General features: G+C 46.6%; 1 protein-coding gene across 12 annotated transcripts in view; it reads right to left on the bottom strand.

The window, feature by feature from the left end:
• Positions 1–18,634, bottom strand: part of RABGAP1L (RAB GTPase activating protein 1 like) — a 224,857-nt gene that overhangs the window by 28,365 nt on the left and 177,858 nt on the right. Inside the window, exon 1 of one of the 12 annotated variants that reach the window (XM_027694805.1) lies at positions 8,366–8,576. The exons of 10 other annotated variants lie outside the window; for them this stretch is intronic. Coding sequence is in view for 1 of the 2 variants with exons in the window: in XM_027694804.1 (XP_027550605.1) it covers positions 5,472–5,582 (111 nt within the window). In the remaining variant the exon portion in view is untranslated. Of the gene's footprint in view, positions 1–5,471; positions 6,526–8,365; positions 8,577–18,634 lie in introns of those variants that run through there. One more of the 12 variants, XM_027694804.1, reaches the window with a different exon arrangement.

Raw genomic sequence — 18,634 nt, 5'->3', positions numbered from 1 at the left:
TGGGTCAAAAAGCTATTGACAAAAGGAATCATTATTCAATGACATCTTTCATTTCTGGTTAAAGACATTCTGGGTGTCTTCTGGGAATCATCAAAGATGCAGCTCTATCAAACACTACATCAGAGGCCTGGAAGTGAAAGATACAGTCCTGCTAATGGGATGTGGGGATGACACACGGATAGAAAGAGCAGTGAAGAACAAGAAGAACCAGAAACTGCACACATATATATTTGAATTCCTGGAAACAGCTTCCTCAATTGAAACACATCACTGTGCCAACTCCAGAACAAATGCCCACAGGACTTAACTACAGCGTGGAGCAGTAGTTCTCCAGCTGGGGTGGAATCCCATGAAGAGATGGGATCAGTCCCAGGGATTTGGGACTTCTCCAAAAAGTTTGGAAACTTCTGTGCTCTCTGGGAAGCACAGGGGATGGGAGGCACATGCTGGGAAAGTAGTCTGCCCTCGGCTGGGCAAGGCCTGGCTCTTCCTCCACAGCCCTCTCCCTCTCGCCTCACTGCTTGATGGCAAGCTGACCAAAAGAATCCTGCAGAAATATGTTACCATTTTTAAAAACAATGAAATTAATTGTATCGGCACCGCTCAGGAGGCCACACAGAGCAGTGTGGGACTGGGAATAAACACTGGCACGGGGAGAATGGCAGGGAATAACACACCACCTTTGCAGTGCCAAAAATGTGACTCCGCTGTCAGAGCCAGGCTGCAGCAGAACAGCTCATGGGAACCCTGGGATGCAAAAGGATAGGGGAAAAAGGAAGGTGACTGGGGAAGGTTAACCCTGGATCATCACCAAGATCAATACTGGAACACTGCATCTAGACCTGGGAGATGCAGTTGGGAAAAAAAATGAAGAGGATGTGGAGCAGAGCCCCTGAACTGTTTTGGGCAGGGTGTAAATGCCTTGCAGCAGGAGGTTTAAGATCCTCAGTTTGCACAAGGGAGCTGCTCCAAAGGCAAGGATCTGGCAGCTCCTGCCCCACAGAGAAGGGAGGGACAGAGATGAGACAGCTCCTTGAGACAGCCTGAGAGCAGGATCCCTCCTTCTGTTGGGCAGGGAAGGCTCAGACAAGGATTATATCTGCTGGAAAGAGCCAAGTCTCCTAACAGTGACCACCCAAACTCCCTTCTCCCTCCTCTGGCAGCAGCACCAGCAGAAATGCCACACAAGGAAAAATGGGCTCCAAAAGATTAAGTGCTGCCAACTCCTCCACACAGGCAGAACTAGAGACTCAAGGAAAAACTGAGACTGGAAGGGCCCTCCAGCAGGCACACAGACCAACCTCCCGCTCAGGCAGGGACAGCTTCATAGTCAGAGCATGCTCCTCCTGAGGGCCTCCAAGGATGGAGATGCCAAGGTCTCCCTCGGCAGAACTGCTTTCCCTTGTGCTGAGCCAGAACTGGCTCTGCTGCAAATCATGAGCGTTCCTTGTGTTGTCACTGTGTGACTGAAAGTTTAGCTCCCTCCTTTCTAGGACCTTCCTTTAGGTGGCAGACTACAGTTAGCCTGAAAAAGAGAAAGCTCAGGGGGGATCTGAGCTGCCCTGACCCCCCCATCCTTCCTCGCTGTGGTCAGTGCCCTGCCTTCCCAGCGGTGCTCTGCTGTATCCGCTTGAGGCTGTGACTATCCCTGTTCTCCAGGGGGCTCAGAATTGCATGCAGGGAGTGAGGTGCAGCTGCACAGCTGCTGGGTGGAAGAGGACGACCATCCCACTTGGCACCTGCCTGTGCACAGCCAGCCTCGGGCACTGCAGGCGCACTGCTCACTGCTCTGGTCAGCCACACCACTCCCAGCCTGCACCGATCCTGGCCAGACATTTGGTCCCCAGCCTGCATAGATGATGGAGCTTTTCCTTCTCACGGTTTTGCATTTGCCTTGCTGGACCTCAGCAAGTTCCTCTCAGCCCACCACTTACCTTCCAGCTTCTGCCACCCAAAAACCAGGGTGTGTCTATGCCTGAAGATGCTGAACACTCTCAGCCCCGCTATCAACCCCTAGAAATGTTCAGCTGCTGCCAGGTAGACTTCAACCCATGGACCACTACACCCTGTGCTCTTCCAAGGCCACCTGAGTTTTTCACTGGCTTTGCAGTTCATCACCTGCTCTGAACCTCCTCAGTTTGGCTTCAATGGGAAGCTGAGAGCCTAAAAATCCTTGTGGCAGAGTCTCCTGCATGTAACCACCAATTATTTCTGTGGAATGGCCGATAACTCCCCCAAACAGAGAGCTAAACACAGCAAGGCAGGCAGGCAAATGGAAATACAATGAAGCTTTCCAGAAGAATGTCCTTCAGCTCTGGATTAAGAGGATTATACCACTTAGAATAGCATCTTTATAACCCCTTGAGTCCAAGTTTTCTGCAGATAAGCTGAGAATTGAAATTCCCCAGAGTAAAGCTGCTCAATTCTTGCACAAGCTGCACAGCAGTCCATTTTATGTGCTGCTTTGCATGTCTGTGCAAGGTAGTTTCAGAACAACTTGAAATTTTGAAAGCAAGACCACACAGCAAAACAACTGTGTGTCATGGTCACACTGCAACATGACTAATTTTATTAAAATATGTGTTGGGGGATTGCTGTCACACAGTGTTGCTTTGGAGCAGATTTAACAAAACCTTATCTCAGCTCATCCACGTTTTGTTTAAATTGTTTACAAGCACCAAAGCAAGGCTACAAAAACACTGCTACGCTTTCCAGTGAAAAATCCACGTTTTCCATTGAAAAATGCAGCTGGAAGCGATAGGACCCAGCAGGTAATTCTGATTGTGCCCAAGGAGTTCACACTTGTGTGGCACTGGACGTGTCAGAAGGTCATGCAGGGCTGGCCTGAAGCACAAGGAACCCACCATGCAGCTGTCACCTGGCCTGGCTTGGGTTTGGAGTTAAGCCTTTGCCACCTCACGTCACGACATGCGGCTCTCTGAGCAAGAGGGACTCCTGTGCACCCTGGCCCACTGCACAACCCACAGGAACTACCAGGGTCACCAGCAGTGCCAGAAATCTTGCACCAAGACCATCCTGGCACACAAACTGCGGAACAGGATGAAAGCCTTTGCAGAAGTTTTTTTTTTAAACTATTCTCTGCAACCTGAGCAGCTTGTCAGAAACGCCTTTAAAAATAAACAAAACTGGATTTTGCAAACCAAGACATGAACCCCAGATTGCAAAATACCTGTGCTATTAATATGAACTCTCAATAAACAAACCCTCCACAAATCCTTCCTGCAGAACGTCCCTTTACATACAGTACATACCTTAGTGCAAGCTGGTGAAATGACCACAACAGAGTCAACAGGGTTTGCCCCAACTTATCCCAACTGTCAGCTTGTCCCATGATTAAACACAGCAGCAGAGAACTGAGAGAAACTGAGTCATCAAGTCCTGTCCCTTTGCAGGACAGACTCCCACACATTGTCTAATCCTATCATAATCCTGATGAGCTTCATCTTAAACCTCCTCAGGTTGTTTGCACCATTATTTGCTTACTTAATATCCTTCAAAACCAATTAAAAGAGCAGTTAAGTATTTCCTGTGTAAACCCAGCAAAAAATATATTTCTTAATTTATTTACTAGTACATAATGCACTGAGACAGAATCCCAGAATGGTTTTGGGTTGGAAGGGATCTTAAGAGACCATCTAATTCCAATCCCATGCTGTGGGCATGGACACCTTCCACTAGACCAGGTTACTCAAAGCCCCATGTTAACACCCAAACATGTTCATACTCTTTGATTCAGGAAAAAAACCAGTTGATCAGAAGACACCCTTACACTAAAGTCTGTCATTCGGATCTTCTAAATAATAGTAATAACGATACTGCCCCTCCCACAGTTGTTCTCTGTTTACAAGGAGAGAAGTAATTTTCAAAAAGATGTTAGTTCATTCTATTTTCAGAGTGGCAAAACTCAGCTGGAGCTGTAACATGGTGCTTCCAACACCAGTTCCTCTCTCCCCTGGCCACTCGCAGCTGATCCAGCGGAATCCAGAGATCCACAACGCGATTCCTGTTACTTGTGCTCTGCAGAGCCCATCGCTGACCCCACCACAGCAGCACTTCCCAAAGGTTTGAACTGCAGGGTAAACCACCCAGGAGATGTTTTCTTATCACAGGGATTTTAATTTAACAACTGCAAGTGCTGGCTCTAGAACACATCAGCAGTTCAGGGCAGGAGGCTCCCATGATAACCCCACTGTCGTCATCGCTTGCTCCGAGAGACTCATCCCAGGAGCCTCTCCCAGAGCCGTTGGTGCCTGGCTCCAGTTAATCCTATTGCAACACCAGGACCTGTCTGCGGGGAAGGCACTGCTCTGGCCTTCCAGGCAAAGCACTACCTGCTGCCACAGCAACCAGCTAAGGCAGAACGAGCGGAAAGGCTGTGGCTGGATGGTGAATTACAGGATATTTAAACATATCCAGCATGGGAAAAGCATGTGACTCCTGATATGCTGATTAATCAAAGCCTGCTTGGAGCCCAGCCTCCAACCAGGTCATATGAAAGCTCACAGTTCTGTCTATGCTGAATTTCCATATTTATTGCCTAACTGTTGTAATGGACCTTGGAAATTCTGGCCTAGAGGAGGCCAGAGACAGGAAAAAAGCATCATAATAGAACACCTCCCTTTGTCCCAGCTGAGGAACCACCTGGATACAAACACACAGCCTCAAATCTGCACAAACACGTGCTTCACTGGGCTGCTAAATAATAGACTGATTTGTATTTAGCCTGAGATATCTGCTTGTACATTAAGCTGAATGCATGCATCTTTATTTCCAAACACTTCCTCTGACTGCTTCTAGGCAGCCTGGCTCCCACATGGGCTCAGCTGGAGAATCTGAAACCAAAGCTGAACTTCGGCACCAAATTTCAGAGCCTGCAGCTCCCTCCAAGCACTCCCTGCAGGAGGGAGGAGGATGACCACACTCTACATGGCATTTACATAAAGAGATATGCTGCTTACAAAGTGGTTGTTCAGCTACAAGGTTTTCACAGATATTTATGCTGGTTGCAGAACACAGAAGGGGAACATCACCATTCCCAAGGAAGTGACAGACTCCCTTAGATTTAGTAACCTGCACCCCCAGAACCAGCATCTACCCTGACCCTTTAACTGACATTCTAAGATACAGAAAGTGTTTGCACCACTTAGCGCCTACAGTTGGAGAAGTTCAGTCATTTGCTGGCTTAATTATTTCAATTATTTAAAAAATACTATTTTAACTATGATCTTACTGAGCAAATCACTTTCTTGTAAACTTAGCAGCCCAGGAAGATATTTTAAATAATCTCATCACTTCTGAAATGTTTTTATTTCGTTGATGCATGACAGCAATCTTCTGGAAAAGGAATGAAAAGAGAAACTAAGGAATGAATAGTTTTCAGCAGCAGGACTTAACTCCAGGACAGGGTATAACCTTAAGCATTACTGGCAAGGAGCAAGAGCAACACCTACCCCAGCTTTGGGCTTGCTGACTGCCACCAGATTGGCCAGGAAGTCCTCCTCGCAGAGCTGGCTGAACACATGTGCATCGTAGGCCACCACGATGGACACCTCCTCCATCATGGTGCCGCAGCCGCCGTTAGCGGCCCGGGCAGGTTGACAATCCCAGGCTGAGCCCTGGCTCAGTTCCGTGGCTGCCCACACCCACCTGCAGACGCTACTGGGGAAGGAGTGTCCCGAGAGACAACATGACCCAGCGAATCGGCTCCCGCAGGGGGTTGTCCTGCCCGGGGTGCCTCTGGGATCATGGGAAGCACACCCGGCACACCTGCTCACACCGCCAACACCCGGCTCGCAAAGGATCGGCTGCAGCTCGGGGAAGCCAGGGAACCTGTGCTGATTCCACGATTAGGCTGAGGATGAGAAAGCAGGAGGCAAACCAGGTGAGTGTTAAGCAAGAAAAGATCCGTCAGCGCTCGACAGGACCGGAATCACTGCTGTTCTTCTCCAACTTGGTAGCAATCGTTCATTCTTTATATCCAGCTTTCTCCCATGAAAGCTGATATTCTTATGAGCAGAGGCTCTTCTTCCACTGAAGTGCTGCTTCTGCCTTATTTGTAAGTTCACAGAGATCAGTGTAATGCTGATTTCTCTAAGGCATTTCTTGAAATTTTCCAAAAGCTTCTAAATCTCTCCCTTAAAAGTCTTTAGAAACACTCACTTTTGTTTTTCCACAAATCTGAACTGCATTTTGTGCCCTGTAGACACTTGGATTTTAGCAGGAAGATGATGGCATCAAGTCACAACCCTCCAAAAAGAGTCCTTCAGTTTCCACGCGTAACAGAGGGTAAAACAGCCCTGAAAAAATGGAGTGAGGCTGTAAAGCTCTTCTGTGAATAAACTTGTACCTCCACAATAAAAGTAAAAACAATTTATGCAATTAAAACTCCCCACAGTCAAAGGTTTTTAACCTGAATCTAGTGCTGGTCTTCTTTTAATCAAGAAGTGATCTAGAAAACAGTAAATTATTTGAAAAAATGAACAAAATATCCCAAAAGCAACTCCTTTCAGGACACTCAGGCAAGGCAAAACTCGTCATGAACTTGGCACTTTGCTTAGACACATCCACTACATTTTTATCTTCTCTGGAAGCCTTTTCTTCCTGGTGAAAAATCATACCTGCTCAAGACACAGAAAGCACTCCAGCCATTCATTTGTCTCCAAAAAGAGTCTGTGCCGGAAGCAGCAGATCTGGTAGAAGTTTCCAGTTCAGCTTGGTGGCGGCATATGGTTACACTCTCGCTTTCCAGAACAAACAGGGTCAGACACACCTTGCTTTGCTTCTTCCTCCTGCTCCCTGAGTATCTTTATCAAAGATTGCAGTTATCTAAATAGCACCAGGTGCTATTTGCATTTGAATAGGGAACTTGAGCAACAGCTGTAGCGGGCAGGATTAAAACCCCAACATCTCCTCCACTTAAACAGGGGGAGAAATTACATTTTATTGCTAGGAAACAGAGAGAGTTCTAATAGGCTTATGGCAAACAAAAAATGCGGCACTTGAGGTTAAACCCTTGAGACTGAAGCAGATTCTGATCCTGCTTAACCCTTGCAGGAGGAAGAAAGGTACCTTTGCAATGCACCTACAGTGCATTTTTTTTTCCTTGTTTTTCTTTGAAGACTTGCAAACGTTTTCCAATTAATTCCCACAGTAGAAAGACTTCCAATTTCAATCCAGCTCACGGGACGGCTCTGTGTCACCTGCACAAAACTCCTACCTGCTCTGCCAAACCCCACTCAGGTTTTCCAAAGCCTTCAAACGCCGCTTCCTCCTCGGCTCCATTGCCTTGGGGGTCTGGTTTCTTCCTTGGGAGGGCTGGTTTCTTCTCGGGGGTTTGTTCCTTCTTTCGAGGGTTGGTTTCTTCCAGCAGTGAAGGTTCCAAGCGCAGCGCTGGGAGTGGCCCCTCCCCGCCTCCTCCCAGGAGTGCTGACAAAGGCACCTGCTGCCACAGGTACAGTCCCTTCCCAAATCCCCTCCCACCCTGCTGGCACCTGCTCCAGGGGCTCCCGATGGGGACGGGCGTTACCTTGGAACAGGCAGGGAGGCACAAGGGAGGGAGCAGGCAGTGCAACAACAAACAGCCCCATGTTAATGAGAGACCATTTTAATTCTGCAATAAGGGCAGGAGGTGGAGAAGGCAAATTATCAGACACAGCTGCAGCTAATTAAACCCTTCCCCAGATTTAGCCAACAGGCATTTCTATTTATAAGGAATTATGGACCAGAACCTGTATTACCTTTTGCTTTTCCTTTTAAACAGAAAGGTTATGATGATTTAACAGCACTAAATCTCCATGTTATTGGCTGAGTAATTCTTCTCATATCTATTCATAACAGAGGGCTTATAATTTTGGCATGTTCTAACCAGCAATTGCAAGAACTAACAACTAGTGTGACGTTGGCTGATGCATCTCTTTAAATAGGACGTTTTTCAGTTGTTGTTTCAAGCTAATGGAGCTGAGCTGCCCGCAAATCCCTCCGAACCTGCATTTTACATCCCTGTAAACAGCCTGTGCTATCCCTGAATCGGCACACAAAACTGTAACTACCAAGCCAGTTAAATATTTTGAATTAAAGTGACTGAATCAACATGTTCACCCGGCCACAGAGGCAGCATGCTCATGCCAGAGGAACTGGAAGGGAAAGGGCAAGCAGAGATGCCCTTCACCACCTCCTCAGGCCGCACCACACACTCCTCCCAGCGCTTCCACACAGAGCCTTCCCCTGTGCCAGGATTTTTGGGTGCTGAAGTGATGAATAATCTAACAAAAGGCAATAAAAACCACACAGCAGCTTCATATTTCCTTAAAGCAAAGAGCCCTTCTCTGTGCAACACCACGACTACCTTGCAGCAGCCCTCCTCAAGGAACAGGAATGCAGCCCCCTCCACGACACAGCTGGGAAAGCATACCTCCAAAGCAGGAATTTTTGGAGAAGCGGAGCAACCAAGCAGTCAGGAGACAGAGGAGAGGCAGCAGAAGGACAGGTGGGCTGTAGAAAGCTGTGAACTGATTAAGGTAAGTAGCCCTAATTGCAGTTGTTGGGATTTATATGCCGGTGGATAATAGAGGTGAATGGAAAATTCCTGAATTGAGCAAACCAGCTCGCTTAGCAAAGCAAAATCCTGCTCCCTCCCAAGCTAAATTCATTCTCACTCCACCCCCAGGAATGTCTTGCTGCTATCTGACGGAGATGGGATCTTCTGACAGACGGGGAAGGGAGGTATGTGCAGCTCCTTGCTAAGCCTCCCTTCCTGCCACCAGCTCCAGGAGCACAAAGGCCTTTTCTGCGATTTGCCTTTCATGTATTAATGAATCCGGGAAGATCACAGCCATCTTCAGAGAAGGAAACATAAAACTCCTTTCAGAGCACTTGGAATGGCATTTGGCAGTCTTCAGGATAAGTTTACGGGTCTTTTTCCCCCAAAGGGAATAAATAACAGTAATAACAGCTCTTCCTGTAATTCCTGTCCCCACTAATGATTCGGGAGGGCTTTATCAGGCACAACCAGCGAGTGAAAACCACCTGGTTACAAGTCCAATGCTGTGAGTCCCAGACATAGCTCTGCTCTCTCCTCACCCACACCAGGTTTGTCAACTATCAGAGAGCAGCAGGAATTGGAATGTGTTCCAGTTTTAGGCATCAGAAGGTGAATACCTTGAGATGTGTTCCGGGATTCCACATGAGACCTGAACACGAAGCCGCTGCTCCCAGGAATGCCCCACACCATTCCAGAAACACGGTTGCCACTGCTCCTCCAAGATTTATTTTTATTATTTAAAATGTCAAATTAGCATGGCCTAATTTCCTCCCCCCCCCCAAGAAGTGGGTGGATGCACCTGTGTTTCTTCTAAAATAATCCTCCAAATGTGGGGAAAAATCTGGGCTTGATGTGCTTTAGCATATGTACCTAGAGGGGTAAATCCTCCCAATTTGCTTGCTCCTGGTTTGCAAGCAGGCATGATTGTAAACTCATTTACATGGATTAAAGCCAGCAAGGCCATCCTGCTGGAGAGAGGGAATGTGCTCTCCCAGCGGTGGCAGAGGTCAGCGTGGCTGGAACTGCTGAGGCTGAGGAATTCCTGACAAACCAGTGATGCTGGCACGGGCTCCCCCTCCATGGAACTGTGCAGCCCACCTAGGGAAGAGCTGAGGGTTTCTGAGGCTTCACTTTATGGTGCCCAGTACCCAAATTCCCCTCTCCCAGCCTCCCCAAACCAGCAGCATAGCTGGGACACCAGCCTACAGGTACACGCTCATTGTTCAGCTCAGGCCATTCAAGGTTATTTTGAAGCCTTTTAAATGAACTCATGAGCCTTTTTTTATTTTTTAAGTCATTAAATTCACATTTTTACTTTGTATTTTCATATGTCTTTCCCACCCTGCCACTGTCACTTTCTAAGGGTGCTCCATCTAAGTTTCCTTCAGAAGTCACCTGCCTGCCAGGAATATTTTGCTTCACGAACTTCCTTCTTGTCTGCTGAGGATCTGGGTTAGAGCTGGGATGACCTTTTGCTTGTTTATGTTTTCCAGGGGTGGAGAAAGCACAGGGCTCCAACCAGCCCAAACTACCAGTGCAGTTTATTGCTTGGCCCCACAAAGAGCTGTGGTGTGATGGGTGATGGAGGACAAGGAAAGGGCCAGACACCCCTGAGGCAGCATTGCTACCAAGGTAAAGAAATATTGAATCTCAGTGTGAGATTTTGAAAATCCCAACCTTTAGCTGCTGAAAGCCAGATTTTACAGGATATTTGGAGCATACATTGTATATGCCCAATATAACCAGTTGAGCTGAGCATATTTCCTCCTTCCCCATCCTTTTAAATTGGAAAAATAGTGGATTTTTTTTTCCTGTGTGGAAAAGCAAGGAGTGGTACCAGTGAGCTCCCTAAAAGACAAACATTCCTCCAGCCTAATGCCCTCTGACTGGACCAGGCTAATCTGGACCAGAGAGAGCCCCACAGAAACCATGCAGAAGGAACACCCAGAAATTCCTAATAATGCCTTAGAGCATAATTTCCTGGAAAACAGCAGGATTCTGCCACCTGTCTCCTGTGTCACTCCTCTTTAGGGACCCCTTTTTTATCTCCTCCCAGTTCCAAGACAGCAGACACCCATAAACAACTCAACTCCACAGCTGAGGGACGTGGTGGCAGCTCCGAAGCAGGGCCAGGTCCCAGGGCTCTTCCCACACCTGCCCCACGGCCAGTGGCTCCTGAACCTGTGCCCTCCCAGCCAAATCACTGCCAACAGGTCCCTCCAGCTGCTGAAGGGACAGACTTTAACAACCCATTTGAAATTGTAAATGTCTCTGATGTGTATTCCCTGGGGCTTCTAATCCAGCAGCTGGATAATGCTTGGGTGGCATTTAGATCATGCAAATGCCATTGAGAGCTAAGTTCCATAATAAACCCAGCACTACCTGTGAGATGTATTTTAAACCTGTTGCATTTATCACTTCAATTGGTACTGAAAGGAAGAAAAATGGGTCAAGCATATTATCCAAGAAAATTAGCCCAGCAGTTGCATAGGAATGCTTTGCACTTCCAATGATTTATATGGATTTCTGGCCTGGGTTTAGTACAGCCTGACTGAGGGATTTCACCCAAACAGCCCCATGTCTTTTCACTCACAGCAGAAGATCAGCAAACAAAAGATACCAGTTAACATCAAGTAGCACATTAAATAGTGATATTTGTCACACCAAGAGACTCACACAGGGCCCAGGATTCTGGCCTCCTCACTCTAAACCCACACCTGATTTTCTTTCTCAAGGTAGATACATCTCTCCATATTCTTCATTCCCTCCCCAAAGAGGGGTTAACAGTCCTTATCTAACCCCCACAGAAAGATTAATAAAGGTAAAATTAATGGAAAATGCAAAACTGTAAGGGGTACTATTATTGTTATTACTATGATGTTGTCTGTCAAGTCTCCCCCAGAGTGCTGAGCCAGCCACGCTGCACAGGGAGAGCTCAGTGACACATTTACCTGGGTGACCTGAAGTGCCCTGTATTGTGTCAGATCTTAGTATTTGTACTGACAGTCACTTCGCATCTGACCTTTAGCCTAGGACAAGGAAAAAAGGAGAAAGAAGGAAAGGCTGGAGAGCCAGGCACTGTGAGGAATTCTTGTAGTTAAATAACAGAAGGAAAAAGGCAGGACCATGGCACATCCTCTGCCCACCAAACCCACAGGAGCTGCCCAGGCACAAACCCACTGCAACACCCTTGGCTGTGCTGGTGTGCCTGGAGCCACGTCTGCCACATGGGACACCCTGGCAGGAGCCTCATGGAAAAGGTGAGACATTCCTATGTGTTTAACAGCACTACAGGAATGGCATATTCCCAAAACAAAAAATAAATCTGCAGTATGATTGCTTGGAAGATGAGATAAAGAGCAATTAAGACTGAACTGAGGTGGGTGAGCAGAAAATGGCACCGGTGTCAGCCAAACCAGACAGACCAGTCCGAGCACCTTCCCTGAGTTTTAGCAGTCGGTTTGACTGAGACACAGTCTAGACTGAGGCATGGCCAGCGACTCTGAAACGAGATTATTTCATGCATTATACATTAAAGTAGAAACTACTGATACTTTTCAGGAGAGCAGAGTGTCCCACAGTGCTGGAGTCGAAAATGGAAGTGTTAACTTGGAGCTCACAGCCAAAAAAGCCCAGCAAATGGCACTGGCTGGTAGATACTGATACCAAAGGGGGTGAACAACCAGCTGATACAGACAGCATTTGACCTGAGACCCATTTGCTGGGGAAGACAGAAGGCAGCTAAGTCTCAGCACTCCCCTGGACAAATTGCCCTGGAATTTGCACAGGTCAGCTCCAGAGGAGGAAAGCAGCTCAGGACCGTGCCAGCTGATCAGTTGTATAAGACTGCCAGCAGCATCCACTAATCTGAGCTCCACATAATCCTCTGCTGCTAAATCCCTATTCACCATCATCCAGTGAAAGGGAAATGCTGTTCTCAGAAGATGATTTGGGAGACAAACCACTCCAGTGCTTAACTGTGCTGATCTAGTCTCCCACTGGGAAAATCTGCATCTCTGTTTAATGTTCCAATATACCACAATGAGAAAAGCTTTAGTATTTACATATGATTTAAAGATTACCCTGTCTTCATTTGACTGTTAATAAGCTTATTTTAAGAGCTCAAATGCTACAGAGGGGCAGAGAAGGCAGGTGCTGCCACCAGTTATCAAGGAGCTCTCTATGTGACAGTCAGGTACTTCTTCAGAGATATTTCCATAAACTCTTCTATAACCCTTCCCATTTGTCTTATTCCAAGCTTGTCTCTTATTTAAAATCTAGACTAGAGGTCTTGTATTACTACTACTATGATATCTGTGCAACTAAAAGAAATGAGACACTCCCTAAAAAAATAATAAATCAGGAATTGGAATCATCTCATCTTCCAATAATATCCAGCTCAGCACAGATTCCACAGGGCATGGGAACATTTTCTCCTCATATCTGCCTGCTCAGGCTGGGCACACTGTGCTGCTCAAGCTGAGTGCAAGGGCTGAGCTCCCTTGGAAGCTCCCTCATTCCCAGTGCTCCTTTGACTCCTCTCCACATCCAACTAAAGGGCTATATTTAGAGAGAAAATGAGCTGTAACTTCTAATCCATTCTTCATTTTTTAACATGTCTTTCACGCAGGGGAAGTGTTTACACAAAATTCCTTCTGCAAGGAATGCAAGGGAAGTGCCTGGAATGAATGAGAGGTAACTTTTGTTTGATTTGAAGGAAAAAAAACCCACAACAGCAAACAGAGAAAAACAGAGGATAAAATTTAGGATGATTTAAAAAAAAAAAAAATTTAAAAAGAGGTTTCTACCACCATAAAATTCCTCGATGTATTTCCAAATCACCATTGTTATTTTGACTGTTTGGAAAGTAGATTATCAAGCAAAAAAGGAGAGAACTGCTAAAAAATGGGAAAGTTTGTAACCATAAAACAGTAGGGGATAGCACCTTCCCTCCTCTCAGTTTTGCTGCCAGGTATGAATGAGAAGGCAGCAGTTCAGCCCACCATCGATCAAATTCCACCCTGAGTTTATAGTTCAAATTAATAGGGGGGAAATCAGTGCCTGCATTTGTTCACTCATCTGGGGACTGCCAGAATAACCTCTAAGGGTTCATTCTTTTGCCTACAGCCATTTGCACTGCACCATTTAATATGTGTAAATGAGATGCTGATCTGAAAGTGAAGAAAAATAAACCAATTCAAAATGATGTAGTAACAAACAAGAAAAAAAAAAGCTATGTTGCTGTCTCCAGTGAGTATTATTTGTAATGAAAATCCAGGTACCTACATAATGGTTTGAAAGGCTAGAGATGTCCTTCTCTGCTGCATTTGTGACAGAATAACTCAGTTTCCAATTACTCTTTATCATGGAATCACAGAATGGTTTGGGTTGGAAGGGACCTTTAAAGGTCATCTTGTCCAACCCTGCTGCAATGAGCAGGGACATCTTCCTTAAAACTAATTAATCTTTAAAAGTGGTAAAGGATTTGATCACCTTTGTCAGCCACGGAATCCTAGATATATCATGGAAAAGATCTGGTGGGTGTTTCCTGGAATGCCACACAGTATTTTTCCTCTGTACACACGTCTCACTGCAGAACTTCAACCGGACAACCACACATGGGCTCAGTGACACTCCTGGGACTGGAAGAACTGCCTGGGGACTGGCAACTGCTTTATCAGGGCATTGACTGGACACCCCCAGTTTTAGGGAGAGTGAAATGAAGGAGTCACACTGGTGACACTTGTGACACAGCCTGTCCCTGACACTGCATGGTATCGACATGACTGCGAAGGCATCTCTGTGGAACTGTCCTGGGGAACAAAATCCAACCAAAAGGATGGTTTCCTTGACAATGGTTAGAGCTGTGAAATTGAGAAAGACCAGAAACAGGTCTGAGTCAGGTTTTTATCATCTCTCCTAATGAAGTATAACAGCAGAAAGAGCCAAGGCTCACTGGAGCTGGAGCACCCTAACTCACTGTCTGGGTGCCTTTGGTCATCCATTATCAGCAGTACACTGCCAAGCATTCGGGGTATTTTGTTGGGCAATACTATATTTCTGTCCTCACTTTTTTTTTAATTATTTTTCCCTTAGGAATGTATGACCTGTGCTCCCTTTATCAGTATTGTTTGCATTCTTGGATCTTCCAGAGTTACAGGATTTTGGGGTACAGAGCTGGCTGGGCCCAACACCACCAAAGAGAGAACAAGAGTTGGTAGCACAGAGCAGTGATCCACACAACCACGGGGCAGCTGCAACGTCTGTGCCAGCTCTGGGGTACTTCACCCCTTCTCAGCACTGCAGAACACCCACGTTTTCTCTGAAAGTTTGAGACTGACAGCTAGACTTATCAGGAGGGAAGACTAAGAACCAGAAACACAGAGATCCCTGCTCACCTCAGCACCCACCTGCTCTGGGTGTAATTCAAGGTTTTACTCATCATCTTCAGTCCCCAAACACCTGAATCTCCCCATAGGGAAGATCCTTTTCTTCCTACCTTCAGTGAATGAAGATCTGTTGACTCATCTTTTTAAATGTACCCGAAACAACTTCTCAGGGCAACAGAAGTTATTCCTGGGCATTTGAGCTGGTTCCAAGTCTCCTGTGCTTTGTTCACAAACAGGATACCTGAGATAACTTCCACATCTGCCTGAGCACCAGGTGAACAACAGCACCAAAATGTACACCTAACACAGCACAGCCTGGCTTGTGAAATCTCAGCCATATTGAAAAAATACAGGGAGCTGCAGGGCAGCAAAGGTTTTACAATCAGCACCTCTCTGGGTGTACACAAGAATTGGACACCCCAGTGACAGACATGTGTCATAAATGACAAAAATGCAGGGTCCATTTTTCAAAAAAGAGAAGACAGAATGAGCATATATATATAAAAAATATATATCAGATATATTTTAGTTTTCTAAATGGGTAATTGAATGCTTAAAGTAAATAAGGGGAAAATTCAATCTGCACTTAAAACACACCTTCCTCATCTCACTGTGATGTAAAAAAATTACATATGGCCTTGTGCACAACCCTTGTTCTGCAGGACTGCTTGTACAAAACCAAGGGTTCGTGTCCTTCTCCCTGTTCTTCTCCAGAGAGGGTCAGGTAATGGCTGGATCATCAAAGCAGAAAATGATTTTTTTTAGCCAAAAGAATTCCACAGTGAAAAGTACAGCAGGTAACAAAGCAGCTGCCAGTCAGTGCAGCCAAAGGCTGCAAGGAGAGGCCCAAAAGGCAACAGCTGTGCAAGAAGTACAGTCCGAGATTCGGCCCCTGGCTGTTGGCTCTGCTTGCTGAAACAAAAAGGAGAAACATATAACAGGAGGAAGGGGGAAAATCAGTTGGTACTTGTTTGTTCCAAATAAATCTCTACAGGATTCACTCCCGTAGAGATTTCTCAAGGTGGAGTAAAGGTTCAAAATACTGGGCCTTTGAGAGGTTTGGAGCTGTCCCTGAAGCCTTTACTGAAGAGGGTGGCAGTTCCTTCATCAAGGAAAGACAAACACAACAAACACAGCCAGGTTCTGGGACAGCATCCCCACTTAAAGCTTTCCTGGTTGTGAGAAGTGATTCCAATCAGTGCTCCTGATTTTTTGCCTGGCAGGGAGATTCTCTGGGTGACACAGGATGTACCAGAGCACACCAACCACTTCCACCTTCCCTGGTTTCGGGAGCACGTCTGGAACAAACGGCACAGTCACAGCTCCGTTACAGCTCTGCTGTCCTCCTCTACCCACGTGCAGCCACTACAAACACTCTGCCAGTTTATCTGAACACCAAACACTCCATCAGCACCCTGCTCCTGTCCTGGATACAATTTCAGGCAGAGCTGTGCCCTGGCTGGGATCCCAACCCCACCCTACAAAAATGCAGCCGGTCCTGCAGAACTGCCTCCACAGCCGGGCTCTCCCCAGCACTGCCGGGCAGGGAAGGATAACCATCCTCTCACTCTGCAGATCTGGTTAGGCTACAAGAAGCCTGGAATGCGGACACAGCTGAAATTAAAGCCACCAGAAATAAAGTAAGCAGAGAAATGGCTTAGAGCCATCTTTGTTCCAACCCCTTTTTTCTTCCATCAAGGACTACTGGATCCAAACACCGGGTGCAGCAGTCCATGGCCAGCTACGCCTTTAAAACACACTTCTGGCACACTCCTGGATGCCACTCCAGCTCGACAAATATCCTGAGGAGTTTGCTCAGCTGATGAACAGGAACACCAGTGAAAACAGGGCAGAGGATGGTGCTGGAGGGAAGACAGGCAGCTCTGCAAGTCAAGGCACTCTGCTGCGACCTGGATGCTTGTGGCTCTGCCTCCCTGGTATGGCAGAATCTGTTGAGCTATGTAAATAAGATGCATGAATAAATAAGCAAGAATAGGGGTGGGCTGAGGAAAAGCAGCCAGACCGTGGCCCCGTTGGTATTGCTGAGGTCGCTTAGCAACAGGCTTGGCTGCTGCAGGGGGAGGGCGCATGAAATCAGCAGCTTTTCAGCACAAGACAAATTGAATGGAAATGTGGGGAGGTGGCCTTTGCCTGGCAGCAGGGAGGAAAGCAGGAACTGGTGAATCCGATCCTGTGGGCATCCTTTTGGAGCAGTTCCTGAGTGCAGGGATTGTTAATTAACGTGGCCAAGGGACTTAGTCCTGCCTGCGAACTGATTAATTCCAAAGCGTGCCTGCGAAACCAATAACTCAATTTTGATTAAAATGATGTCTGTTACAGTCACCTCATGGGTTAATTACTTATTAACGATCCTAAAAAGCTCAAACCCAATCCTATTGGACTCCCCTAGCTGTATTAGTGCCAGCTGACCACAGGGCATATTTTCAGTGGCAGTTTTCTAATACATTTCCCTATCACTGCAGGTCCAGGTTATCTCCATGCCATCTCTGCATTCATTAAAGGAATTTGGACCCTGTGAATCTTTAAGTAACTGAATCTCAACAGCACAGATCCACTTGTTCTGGCCAGGTAATTCCTCTTAATCCTATTGCTTCTCCAGCCTTCTGGAACAACTCTGGGCAGACACGAAGGATTGTTATATAGAAAAGCAGTTATTAGCAAGAACTGAGCTATGAGACCAGCAAGAACAACATGAGAACATGTTTCATGAAGGACTTAAACGAGAATTCTGAATGAAAGATTTTTCTGGGTCACTTAACCCGGGGGCTGGATTGTACCACTTAATTGTTTTCCACAGCTAAATGCAGCTGGTGCCTGGCAGCGAGGCACAACCAGGGACCCTGTGGCACATGATCCATGGAAAGGCGGTGTGGGATGGTGGTGGGGTCAGCAGAGATGCTAAGTGGCCTGTCCAGGCATCCAACTGGAGGAGGAAAACACAGTGTGCCTGTCCCCTGTTTTATACACAAACAAAGCAATGATAACTCATTTTACTCCTTATTTACAGATAGCTTGTATTTGTGTGGCACTCCAGCAACAGAGCGAGATCCAACTGGGAACCAAATCTGCTTGGAGCAGGGAAACTTCCCACCTCCATTTCATCCTCCTTTGTGCCCCATCAAAGACCCTAATTCTTCCTGTGACCGGGGTGGAGCGTGTAGAAGCCTTCCCCAGTTCCATAGGCAGGAAATTACACAGTACAGAGCAAGATGGCTGTTTTTCAGTCCTCATAGCTGTAAAAATGATTTCTGGGTCCTTGGGAACTGCACAGAGATGCCTTTGGCAATGTCTTGTTTCCCTCTGTCCAGGGTTGAAAGGAAGGCACCTGAGGCTCACTGAGTGGGGAACACTCAGATGAGATGCCCTCCATTTGCTTTATGAGGATTTAATTAAGTGACTCTATTAATGCTGTAAGGACCAGTCTCAGAGGAAAGACACATAGGGAGATGACTGACTGTCCTGAGACATTCCTAGTGCACAAGAGAACAACCTAAAGGCTACAAGAGTCAATGTGGAACAGTGTGATTCCAGTGCTGGAGAAGTACATATATGGAGAATACCCTGACACTTTTCCTTTTCACAGGCTGCAGTTGTCTGTGCCTGAGCTCACAGCTCCAGCCTCTCCTCCTGAGAACGGGGGATGATAAAATCCTGCTGTGCCACA

Source organism: Neopelma chrysocephalum, unplaced genomic scaffold, assembly GCF_003984885.1.
Source record: "Neopelma chrysocephalum unplaced genomic scaffold, ASM398488v2 Primary Assembly neopelma1_98, whole genome shotgun sequence".
NCBI classification, from domain to species: Eukaryota; Metazoa; Chordata; class Aves; order Passeriformes; family Pipridae; genus Neopelma; species Neopelma chrysocephalum.
This window is presented reverse-complemented; position numbering and strand designations above follow the sequence as displayed.